Below are 12,586 nucleotides of genomic sequence, written 5' to 3'. Positions count from 1 at the left end.
AATGGCAAAACATTAACTGTCTCGACTCCAATGTGACTGAAGGTTTTTAGTTGCATGAGAATGATGCAAGAAAAAGAAAATACCTATGCAATGCAAAGCCACAAGCAAAATTGTTGATCAAAAGGCTAGAATTTCCTTCATCATTTCATCGTAAGATTGTTAGTTGGGGTCTAGGGATCACAGACGAACAAACACTAACTTCCAGCAACACTACACCATGAAGCACGGTGCCATGTTCACTGTGTTCCTACTATTGATTACATAACACAAATTAGGGGTCTCCATCTTGACTTATTTTACAGAGTAAATGCAGTTCTTAACAAGACAATGAACACAAACAGTATCTTGGTTTCAAATCAACAGTTGAATAGAAAAGTTGTGGGCTGACCTCAAAAACTGCTGTTTCTAAAGCAAAAATATTTTGTCATTAATGTCCTAAGCAGCCAGTGCTGAATGAAGCCACTGAAGCACACAGGAGAAGAACCGTGTTGTGTTTCTTAGTAAGCTTAAAGAGATTCCAAGCAGCCCATCCAAAACTAATCCCTTCAGCAAGTTCTCCTTTTCTCAAACAGATATTAACAGCAGAACAGACGTTATCTGCATCTGTTAACAACCTTAACAACAGTCAGTTCTGCTTTAACCTTGCATGGGAAAAATCCAATTTACCACCTTCTAAACAAGGATTGTGCTGCAGCAGACAGCGACTTAGCTGTCTCTTAGCACCTCAGCAATCAAACCACCGAGGCAGAGGTTGTTCTCGCAAATTAGGCATCTTCTTAAAATGTTAATGATGCCCTTGTGTTTTTGTTTTTGTTTTTTTACACTTTTTTGAATAAAAGACAGAGGAAAAAGTAGTAAAAAACCGACAGGAACATGTTCTTCAAAGGGATATGTGCAGGATTATTTATCTTGTTCGTCATCTTTTCTTTTTTTCTTCTTGTATGACTTACCGCTGCTTGTAGAGATAGAATCCAAAGCCAGTAAAGATCAGAGCGAAGAAAGGCACCAGAATAGCAATAGCCACAGAACTGCTGTTGGTACCAAGCTGTGGAGGTGTCGAGTTTTGACTCTCTGACATGTTCAGACCTGCAACAAATGAGAAAACTTTACTGTTGCTGTCCAAACTATCAGGGTGACAAAATAAAATGACCTGGTGAAACTACAGGCTTTATTATCACAGAAAAAAAAAACAAAAAAACATTGATGGTTGTTTGAAAGAAAGTCTAATCTGTTACTAGTGTGCACAATAAAAGGTTTTCACATTTTGTTGACTCCGCCGATTTTAATGCAAATTTTATTTTATGGCATTGCCCAACAAACAGTGCTGTATGAAGTAGAAGAAATGCAACCCTAGAGATAAGGAGAGCATTAATTAGGGAGTTGCCATGGTCACCCATGGTAACTCAGGAGGAGCTGCAGAGATCCATGACTCAGGTGAAAAGAAATGTGACCAAATGTGTATGCGACCGCAGTTGCATACACATTTGTCTCAAACTGTCTGAAGTTAAATAAGACTAATTTTGTCTTGATTTAGGTCAGTTAGAATCACAAAAAAAATTCTATTTGCTAAATGCCAGAAAACGTAGTGAAAACAATTTTACAGAACACTTGGTCAGTATAGGGAATAATTGTTTTGAACAGCATGACTTGGGTCAAACCTTTTGGATATGACCCAAAGTCAACTGCATGTGATTTTGCAAGGCACCGCATCTTTTGAAATAAATGTTTTTTGTTTTTATTTTTCAAATTTTTGCAGTTCCTTACAGTTAAGATGACCATTATACTGAAAACAACAGTTTTCAAAGTATGTAAGAAGTTATATGTCAAGAAGTGTTTGGACTATTTCCGACATTTAACGTTGACTACCAAAAATACTTAAGGCTCTATCTTTTGGTGCTTGTGAACCTAAGAGACAAGTACCCAGTCTTTGTAGTCCAAACTGTCCGTAGTCTTTTCCCTGAATGAAACCCTGGAACACGTAGGTAGATCCATCAGGCTCTGCTGATACCTGCGGAGAACACAGGACAGAAGGGTGAGTGATCACTTTCATACAGCAATGAATGTATAAATAATTGTAAGCGGATAAGTAACACAGTGTTTGTTCCAAAGGTAAAATAGTACGCAATAAATTGTACTTTTTACAAAAAACAAGAAAAAAATGTCAGTTATTTCTTAAATACAGATAATAAAATAAAATGGCATACATTTGGGTGCGGAGACAATTGTAGGACAAGTTCCATGTGTAAATTATAAAACGGTGCTTGTACTGACCAGTTCAAACGCACAATAGTTGGCTGTTGATGAATTTGGGGATTAAAAACAATAATCTTTCAAAACCATGGACCTATTTAATCAATTAATAATTAATTAAATTTTTGTTGATTTTTGATAGATGCTAAATCTATATTTAAATCACATTCTAGAAGAGTTGGACAAACCTGTGACAAAAATCAGTTAATCATGTTTCAAAGCACCAAATTAAAATCCACTAACAACTAAATGCTCCACCTTTCAGTCAATATATACATACATATATAAACTGGTAAATGTATATATGGTAAACTTACATATCCATCCATAGTCCAGGAGTCCTCCATGATCTTGGCTGGAGAGATGGCTGAATCTTTCAGTTGGCTTCCCTGGTTAACATAGTTCACCTGATACATCAGAAGTAAAAGTCTGGCCTCTGAAGCCTTGTAAACTCCTGAAAAGGCATAAAAAAAATAATCCCCATGATTTATAACAGAAGATTTCGCATCTTGCTTGTAAATCTTTTGATTGATCAGCACGTGTTTCTTTTTCCCTGGAGCATTAATGAAATCTGCGCACCTTCCCTGTTTATCTGCAGAGAGATGTTTTATACTGACATAAAAAAAGAGAACAACACCTCGGATACAGCTGTAAAATAAATTAACATTGATTAAAAAGAAATAGAGGAACCTGGTTGAATGTTGACAGCATATTTAGGCAAAATTGTGCACGTACAGTAATATCACACATCATTATTGTGATATATGCCATCAATAAGACAGGTTTAGAGGTGTTGGTTGGAATGTTTTTCATCTTAAGCAGAGACGCCTGTTTTCCCATAACTCTAGTTTTTATGCTAAGCAGTACTGTGAATGTGTCAGCATATTTAGATTCCAGCTTTACTCTCAGCACGCAGACATGCTATTTAAATTTAAAATGCTGAACAGCTGCCTTAATAGCACGACTTGGGGAAAACATGCGGATTTTAAGCAGCTGCAACTCGGGTACGCCGATGAAAGTGCAGCTTTAGCCGGTATTGATCTAAAGCTGTGCCTTTGAGCCACACGACAGACAATAAAAGCATGATTGCAGCACGGATTTCAGACATAGTTGTCGTTGCTCCTCGCTACTTTTCCAACCAATTCGAGCTTCTACGAGATGTGTGTTATATTAGGGTCTCAAATCCGACTGGCACCATTAAGGGACTCGAAGAAGTATGCATGTGAGTGTGTATATTTGTATACGCGAGACACAACAATAATCCACCATTAAAAAGCGGCATGCATCCGTAAAAGTGTTGCCAGAAGGAGCTCGACACCGCATTTAATGTCTGAGTGTGTGTTTACTGTATTACCAATGAATCAATGCAGCAGCTATGTAGCACTGTAACATAAACTTGATGTATTACCATCACATATCCTCATCACAGTGTATAGATCCCCTTATGAAGGTATTCATGGAGTGCTTAGAGTTGAGCGATGATGCAACATGCCTGACAGGAGCAGTTCCAGGTTGCCGTTGCTGAGCGTCACGTTTACTCTCCCGGTCGTGGAGTTAACGCTGGTGATGCTCAGCGTCATTGGCTGCTTCCTGCCCCGGTAATTGTAGGAACCCTTCCATATGTAGTTAGGAGCAAAAACGTCGTCTGGAACTAAAACAGAAAAGAAAAGATGAGGCGTTAGCTTCACAGTCGTCCTTTCTTGTCAAACTGTTTTACTTCTAGTACATTTTTCAGAGCATTTGACTTATAAACTTTTTATATAAAACCAGTGGTTATTTCTTTATTGCTCTTGGCCTGGGGGATCGGAACATCAAATAAGTCTAAATTCTCAATGCGTATTACTATGCACATTCTCGTGAACATAGCGCAACGAATTTGTACATTTTGGAAGTAGATTTTATTGTAATAAAAAGTAATCACCCTCCTGGGAGTGAGAATGTTTCATATTCCTCTCACCGTCGACGAGGAGGGAAAACATTTACACATATAAAGTAGCATGATATTTTAATCCACAATAAAGCTATGAAACTTTAAAGCTGTTTTAATGTAAGAAAAGTGAACTTTGAACCAGTTTTAGTGAAGTGTGAACTTGCAGGTCTGTAGTATGGGGAACGTGCCTCTTTCTACATGTCTCTCCAGTATTGCTTTGTCTCCTGTATTGATAGGTCTGTCCTTGTGCTGTTGTTTCCCTGCAGCTGGTGGTGCATTCTGGATGGGCCTTTCCAGAAGAGGTCATTTATTTTCTTTGGCCTCAGCCTCCCTGGAGCTTCTCCTCAGTTTAGTGGGCAGAGTTGCAAGTCTTTATAGAACTGTGTCTATGTAGAATCACATCTTGCCTTCTGGTAAAACAAGTAGTCTCATAGGAGCCAAATCTCAATTAACTACACAACATATGGAAAGTTGCTTTTGTCCTCTCCTTATTAAAGGGGGCTCTCTTTTTTTTCAAATTTAAGTACTCACCCTATGTCAAAACTTGAATGAAGCAACACAATCACATCTTAAGTGAAAAAACAGTCTGGTTTAAGGTTGGGCAATTGCACTATAGTTGCAGCATTATTCGTAAAGAATTACATTAATTCTATATCAGTACACAGCATGGTCCTGTTTGTCAATCTGTCCAAGGCATTTGAGTCTCAAACTCAATGAAACTGGATTTGATCATTGCTTAAGGTTGCTTGTTGATTTTCCATGTGTGTTTAGCATTAAACAAGCTACAGAAACAGCAGCTAATAAAACTATAACAAAGAGGAAAGCAAGATCATTACAGAAGTTTGTCTTCTTTTTGTAAAGTTAGATAAAAAAACAAACATATTAAGAACTAGGAAGAAGTGTCTTAAAGAATCAACAAAAAAGGCAAGAAACTGAGTAGAGTGAAAAGGAGCACAGCAGAATCTATTGAACCATACACTAAAAACAGACTGGAACAGAAGAAATGAGGATGGATATGACTAAAGGAAAATGGTACTCTTTCAGTGCTGACTGGATGGATACATGTACAGCAGAGAGACGGATGGACATACAGACAAACAGATGGATGATGGATTGATAAACATCCTGACAGAGGGATGGATTGAAAGAACTGACCGTTAAGTTTTGGGCTGGGTGTTCCTGGTACCGGTTTCACAGGTTTCTTCTTCTCTCCAGCTACACATTCACAAGACAGAGACAAAATATTCAGGCCAACTTTCAAGCCATGAATTAAAAAAAAAAAAAAAGGTTATGCCAAATTTACAGGCATTTTCATTGATGACCAAAAATCTTGTTTTTTTAGGGGGGGGGTCTAGGAAAAAGCATTCCACATTAGAATGCAGGACAAGTCACTCTTAGTCACACATGTGCATAATGAGCGAGGAGCATTTTGAAAAGGGTCAGACAAAATAAACCTCTTTAATGAGCAATTCACAAGCGGAGCAATGCAAACAGAGTTCACGACCGATAATTGTTGTGCATACCGGACCCATTTAAAACGCAGCTGAAAGGCCTGAGCTCTGATGGCTGAGAGCAGCTGAGATCATCCTTTCAAGATGCGGCCATTGTTTTCAATGAGCGGGGGGAGAAAAAAAAAACACAAGCCATAGAGAATGGCCTGTGTCCTGGAATCTCAATTCGGATCAGAGTGCCTCACTTTAAAAAGAAAAAGATCTTCAGGGCAACAACAGGATGGTTGCCTTGGTGGATTGATTAAAAAAAGAATAAGAAAAATGCAGCTTTTTCAGGAGCTTGTAGTCATTTCGCTTTATGTTCATTTCTTGACTGGTTGTAGATGCGTTTGAAAAGGCTACTGTTGTCAGTTAAAAATTAAGCACAGAATGTTTGTTTTGATAGGTTATTCATCCACAAAATATCTGAAATTTTGAAATTTAAAAGGCCCCAAACGAAAAGTTAAGCATTACACTGTTACCTTCAACTTTGCTATGTTCAGTACTTTTCCCAGACTCAGATTTCCAGAGTCATTTTTTACTGTGTGTAAAAACATACAACCTGCCGACCTTGCAAAGGGACAAAACAACACAAATGTTTTATATATATATATATATATATATATATATATGTATAAGGATTTTATATTAAATCCTTTACCCTCTATCCCATACACCATCTGTCCACCCCACCAGTAAATATCACCCGACTCCAGATGGTTGATACAGGGGGTCCTTGAGCTAGACACATTCAAGTGCTCCTCTGTCTTTACTCAAGAGAATCAGCTCAGCATAGGACAATAAAGTAAATGCATTTAATGCTGATAGGGCCACTGAGAGGCAGAGAAGTGAATCACACACCTCTACATATTGGCATCTTTCCCGTCCAAGTGCCATCGCTCTTGCAGACTCGGTGCTCAGAGCCGCCCGCCAGGAAGTATCCGCGCTGACAGCTGTACACCAAGGTGTAGCCAAATCCGGGAAGATCCATCCCCACCACGTCCACATGGAGCGGGCTCTCCGGCTGCTTACAGGCATGGGCTGCATGTACAAAAAATGATATTTTTTTTTCTCTTCAATGAGGATCTGTAAAGGCTTAGAGTGGACAGATAAAGAGCCAAAGTATGTGTTTCTTTACGTATGCATTCGGGTTGTGTCCCAGTCCATGTCAGATCGGGTTGGCAGGTTCTGGATGACGATCCCTGAAGCAAATGACCCGACTGGCACTGAAATGACACCACGCTCCCCACCTGAGCACGAAAAGACAGACAGCAAACCATAAAAACAACAAAATACGAGCAGCGGTTTGTTTGGCTGCAGTGTGAAGGTACCCATAGGAGAGCTGACACTATGAGCAATGTCTCTAGTTTATTTAAGGAGGGACAGACTGAGTTATGCTGGTAAGTACTTCTTTAAGTGCCTTGTAAAAGTCTGCTTTCCCGTTTTCACATGTTTCACTTTACAACCTCAAACTTCGATGTATTTTACTGGGATTTTATGTGGATGACACAACACAAAGTAGCGCTGCACTAAAAAAGTAAAGCTGAATGAAAATAACATGTGGTTTTAAAACACGAGCAACAAATACAAATTTGAAACGAGCGATCTGATTAATATTTAATCTGCGTGCCATTTAATCTTAGGATAAATGCAGCTGTTCTGTGAAGACCTCAGAGGTTTGTTGGTGAACAAACGGCATCTTCATGATGCCGTTTGTTCATGGCAACTCCCTAATTAACCAAAGAACACAACAGAACACTGTTCGACAAAATTTATAGATGTCCTGCTCTGCACTTTGCCCCAAGTAATGTACTGTATGCAGCCAAAATGTGAAAGGAGGTAAAGAAAAACTAGCACAATTCGTTATCCGTCTGAAGCATGCTTCCGGCGCTAAGTGAGAAGGCAGCACGTTCCAGCAGTTCTCTATCTTGAATTTCCCCATTGTGGGCATTTCTATTCTGAACACACCACCCCCACTGGGAAACATAGTGGTGGCAGCATCGTGATTTAAGGATGTTTTTCTTCAGTAGGGACAGAAAAACTGGTTATAGCTTCTTTTTTTTTTTAAGTATAGATCATTTCTGGAAGGAAGACCGGAGACTGGGATGTAGCTTCTCTTTGCAAGCGGACAAGAATCCTAAACAGAACAGTCATGTGTTAGAGCTGCCCAGTCAAAGTCCAAGTGAAATAAAAAACCGCACACCTATTGAATTGGTGAACATTGATGTCTAAAGATGTTCTCCTTCCATTCTGTGCTTGGATTTATTTCGCAAAGAAAAATGGAAAAAATGTCAGTCTCAAAGCTGTTAGACCTGCGCCAAAAATCTTGACGCTAAAACTGCAAAAGCGGTTTAACTTTTCCTTACACTTCATAAATTATGCACTAACTTGTGCTGGTCTACAACACATCACATAACATTCCATGACAAATTCCTTTTCCACATCATTTTGGCCAATCCAAACTGAGAATTTATACACATTAAATATTATTATTATTATTTTTTTTAACTTTAATTTTGCAATTTGTTACCACTAATAAAACATACAAAAACTACATTTGACATGCAAATCAGAAAATAAAACTGCCACTATTCACATATTAAATCAACAAGTTGGGCATGGAGGTGAATTTGGAGTTGGCTTGTCTGGGCAGATATTTTACCTTAAAACCAAAGGTCCGGTTCAGGGAGCCGTAGCGAGGCGTTCCTGGGTTATCACAGCTGGTTTTAGTTGGTTCTGCAAAGGAAAGTGTACAGTGTGAGCAGACACACACAGAAAAGAACAAATCCAGGAGAAAGATAAATTAACTGCAACATTTTTAAATCCTCTCCTTAAAACTCTCCATTTCTCTCCCCTGTTGTCATGGTAACAGGCAGCTGTTAGCGCCGTCGGACCAGCAGGGGGCAGTAGTGCATCATGAGAAAACGAAGGGAGGCCTTGTCTTAAGAGTTTCTGCCTGTGACAGAGCGCGCGCAGGCGTGTGTGTGTGTGTGTGTGTGTGTGTGTGTATGTGGCAGGGTCATCAGCATGTAGAGCACATCCTGACGCAGAGCTCGATTCAATACAGCTTCCAAAATGACAGATTCACTCTCAGCCTTCGTCTTCCTGTACTTCTCTATCTGCTCTCCTTCTTCCTCACTGTTTTTTTTTTTTGCCCTCCTTCTCTCTCTTCTTTGTAACCGCTCTTTTCCTGTTTCTATGCCACTATCTCCGTCTCTGCCCTCCCCCCAAACCCCCATTGCCTCGTCTGTCTTATTTAAAGAGCAGGCTGCTTTGCCTCAAAACTCATTCTGGTTCAGTCACATCGTAATACACATCACACTCTAACATACAGCTGCAATCACACACTAATAAATCACCCCTGCACACATGCGCCTAACACTCAGCACTCCTTTTTGAACACATTTCCATCAGGGAAAAAAAAAAAAAGCAGCAGCAGTAGCAGCAGCAGCAGAGGGAATCACGCTGTATTTGCGTGTGCTTGCTCACGAATGAGCAACAGTGTCAAACTTGTAAACTAATTACGTAAGCCGAAAGGTTTCGTCTTTTCCCAGACGTCAAAGATTGAGTCCTTACATCTGCACTTCACAGGCAGCCTCCTATTTTTAGATCATCAATTTCACAGGCAACATTAGACTTTACTGCAGCTGTAAAAGTGGTAGATGTGCCGCACATCTTATCAGTGGCTATGAGGGAAGTCAGAAGTTTGTTCCTGCAACAAAATCCTTTAACTGATCACAACTCATCTTTATACTCGCTTGCTTTGAATCGGATGTGTGTCTGTGAGGTGGTCCGTCGTAAAAATAAAATACATTGGAAACATGCTCAGTATATCTGCTGTTGTCTTCTACTTCTAATCCGTGGTCAGCGGCAGCTGGATGTGTGTTAGTGTTTTACTCAAATCTCAAAGTCACAGCCTGTACCGCCGTTGCCTCACTTGTAAGCAAACACTTTTGGTGTGGTTTCTTTAAAAGGGAACTCCTACATCCCTGCTGAAATGAACTAAAAACATCCCTTAAACTATTCTCAGCTGCAAAGCCTTGAGTTCTTTGTGCTGCATATGACATTACAAAGCATGCTGGAAAAGTCTTGAAACACTCCTTTATTCCTTGTCCCATTCTGTTTGTTCACCATCCAGATTCCATAGGAACGTGGTTATAAGAAAAAGTAAAGCATGCAAATTTTCTTTTTCCAAAAAAACCCTCAGATTTCAGAAATACTTTAATCCAATTCTCATCCATTTCCCAGCATGCTTTGGAACCCTGTACATTTCCTTTTTTTTTTTTGTTTTGTCATATGCGTGGGTACAAGAACTAGATTGAAAATAAGTGGGAAAAAAAAAAGCACAGATGTACACATTCAATGCAGCAAAAGGACCTGACTGTAGATGACAGCCTATTTTCATGTGTTGTCATCAAATCAACATATAGGTCGGGTTTTTTCCCCACTCCCCACACAAACCGGTTTTGATACATTTCATTCAGAAGATCAAGTGCTAATCGGCTCAGTCAAGAGCATACAGATGTGCAATTTGTTAGTGACAATGGCTAGTGAAATAGCATGCGGCCATAATATTCAATCTGCACACTCGCAAATGACCTTTGTGAAACAGTCCGCTGGAGTGCTTTTAGTGAGTCGCGGTGCAGCTGGAAAAGAGGGCAGCCAATTTACGAGCTAAAGATGCATACATGAAATGGCTGTGATTACGCATTCACAAGGCTTTAAAAAGTTTTACTGCCTAACAAAAATATTGATCCTAGTACCAGTACATAAAAAAAAAAAAATTAAAAATGCAATTTTATCAAGAAAAGTTGCCAATCTAAAAAAAAAATTATACTTGATCTCTCTTTGAAGGGATCCGTCAAGGCTCCTGCTGAAGGTTGCCTTTTCATTAGCAGGAATCTCTGAGATGAGCTTCCACTCGCTATTCGTTATGATTTCAATAAAACTTTTACTTTCACGGAGCAGGAAATTGCTCAGTGAAAACAGACCCACGTATAGACTAAACCGTGGCTGTTGCCTGTGTAATAATGGGTGCGTAATGGTGATAATTAGGCACTGGCGCTAATTAACTGGTGGCACAAACGACGTGTGTCTGATAGGTTCCACACCGACAGGGGAGTGAACAGACTGAAAATTAGCAGAAAAAATAACAACAAAGCGAGGCTGTTCAGCCACAGAAGTCTGAAATCATTTTGTGTGAGCGTGCCGTGGTATAAACAATAGGCAAGCACACGTACAGCAAAGGGACGGCATTAAACACTCGTCCGTATTACTGCGCTGTGATATCTTATTTAAAGCAAGATATTTACTCTGCAAGAACAACCTCTCTGGAAATCTGTCTCTGAAGTGTGGCGCCTTTTAATTTGATCCCAGACTTTGAAGTGGGGAGGACCCCCCCTGCCTGAGGAAGCTCTGCTGGGCTCCAGCTCGAACAGAGATGAACGAATGATGACGAATGACTCACAAAGTCTTGAAGAGCAATAACGTGAGTCACAAATCAATAAATGGAAACATAAGAAAAACCAAAAAACATTATACTAATACAATGTTTGTTTTAATATAAAGAGTTGGAAATTTACTTAGAAGAATTGATAGAAATGCTGTCTGTTCTGTTCAGAGGTTTACATGCACTCAACATGGACATTAATGTAATTTATTTAAAGTGTTGTTTTTCAGCATTGCCTGAATTATACTGTGAATTTCCCATCAACCCCAGATGGATGCAAAAGTTGGGTTCGTTATCCTGTTGTACCATTCTGTCACGTCCAATTTTCAACCGCCTGGCTGCTGATCTGAGGTTTCTTCCCCTCTGCAATGTACCAATACCTCTGGCAGTGAACCAGAGCGCAGCAGGCTGCTACCATCACGCTCGCTAGATAGTGTAGTGTTCTTAGGTCTCATCTTGACTACTAGACGTGTTCTTCCTGGCAGAGTGGCCAAACAGTTCAATCTTTGTCTCGTCTGATCATGAAACATTTTCTCCAAAAAGGCCCTCGGCTTGTCCAAATGGGCAGCTGCAAATTTGATTCCCACTTGAAGGTGTTGATTTTTTTAGCAGGGGGTTCGGTCTTGGTTGGCCCCCACTGAGTCTGTGTCGATGTCAAACTTACTGATTTTTCAGCAACTTCGAGTTTATAATTGGACTTGGTCTTTGCGCTTCCTGCTTTGTTCCTATCATGACTAATTTCCTTTCAGATGAGAGTAACCATTTGGGATAGATGGTTATATTAGATGTGGAGTATGCATATATCAAAACGTGCAACCAATTTTGACGTTCTACAAAAATTCCACAATGAGTTCAAACTTTTACAAGCACTTTGCTGTTTTATTCTTAAAATAAAAAACGGTAACTTCAAGGATCTGACGATTTTAAAATGTTTTCCTATTTATAACCTGTGTTGACATGGAGCAGTGTTTCTTGTTTTTACACATGAATGCACTATGTATTACACTGCAGGAGGTTCTGGATGAATCATCTTCTCGTAATTAGAACAGCCTGTGAGTACCAGATGAGGCTTTCTGCTCCATCATAATGATCGCTGTGTCTCTTTTTATATTCCTACTACGTCTTTCACCTATCTATTGTATTGGCAGCTGACTGAAAAGTGAAACGCACACCAGGTGAAAATAGTAGGAAGAATTCAGCCGATACCGTCACCAATCCTCACTCGTCACAAACTCTGGATAACTACCAGCTCCAGTCCAGCCTGAGTTCAAGCTAAGATTGCACAGGCTTGAGAGACACATTGCTGGTGTCTCTCAAGTAAACATTAATGCAATACAGAACTGTTTAGACATATTATTACCATTATAAAAGTATCTTTTGCTTGGCTTCTTAATTACTTGTACATTAATTGCTGTAAAAGTTGTGCGTTGTTTCGGAATGACCAGACTCAAAAACATTTAGACCTAA

The 12,586-nt window shown here is 39.6% G+C and overlaps 1 protein-coding gene across 1 annotated transcript in view; it reads right to left on the bottom strand.

Moving 5' to 3' along the window:
* LOC122844081 (CUB and sushi domain-containing protein 3-like) overlaps positions 1–12,586 on the bottom strand; it is a 475,440-nt gene that overhangs the window by 6,107 nt on the left and 456,747 nt on the right. Inside the window, exons 63-70 of the mRNA XM_044139260.1 lie at positions 8,333–8,406; positions 6,809–6,920; positions 6,532–6,711; positions 5,336–5,395; positions 3,743–3,901; positions 2,568–2,704; positions 1,921–2,008; positions 951–1,086 (exon numbers count right to left, since the gene is read on the bottom strand). Coding sequence (XP_043995195.1) covers positions 951–1,086; positions 1,921–2,008; positions 2,568–2,704; positions 3,743–3,901; positions 5,336–5,395; positions 6,532–6,711; positions 6,809–6,920; positions 8,333–8,406 — 946 coding nt within the window. The remainder of the gene's footprint in view (positions 1–950; positions 1,087–1,920; positions 2,009–2,567; positions 2,705–3,742; positions 3,902–5,335; positions 5,396–6,531; positions 6,712–6,808; positions 6,921–8,332; positions 8,407–12,586) is intronic.

The sequence above is a fragment of the Gambusia affinis genome, linkage group LG14, assembly GCF_019740435.1.
Source record: "Gambusia affinis linkage group LG14, SWU_Gaff_1.0, whole genome shotgun sequence".
Classification (NCBI taxonomy): domain Eukaryota; kingdom Metazoa; phylum Chordata; class Actinopteri; order Cyprinodontiformes; family Poeciliidae; genus Gambusia; species Gambusia affinis.
This window is presented reverse-complemented; position numbering and strand designations above follow the sequence as displayed.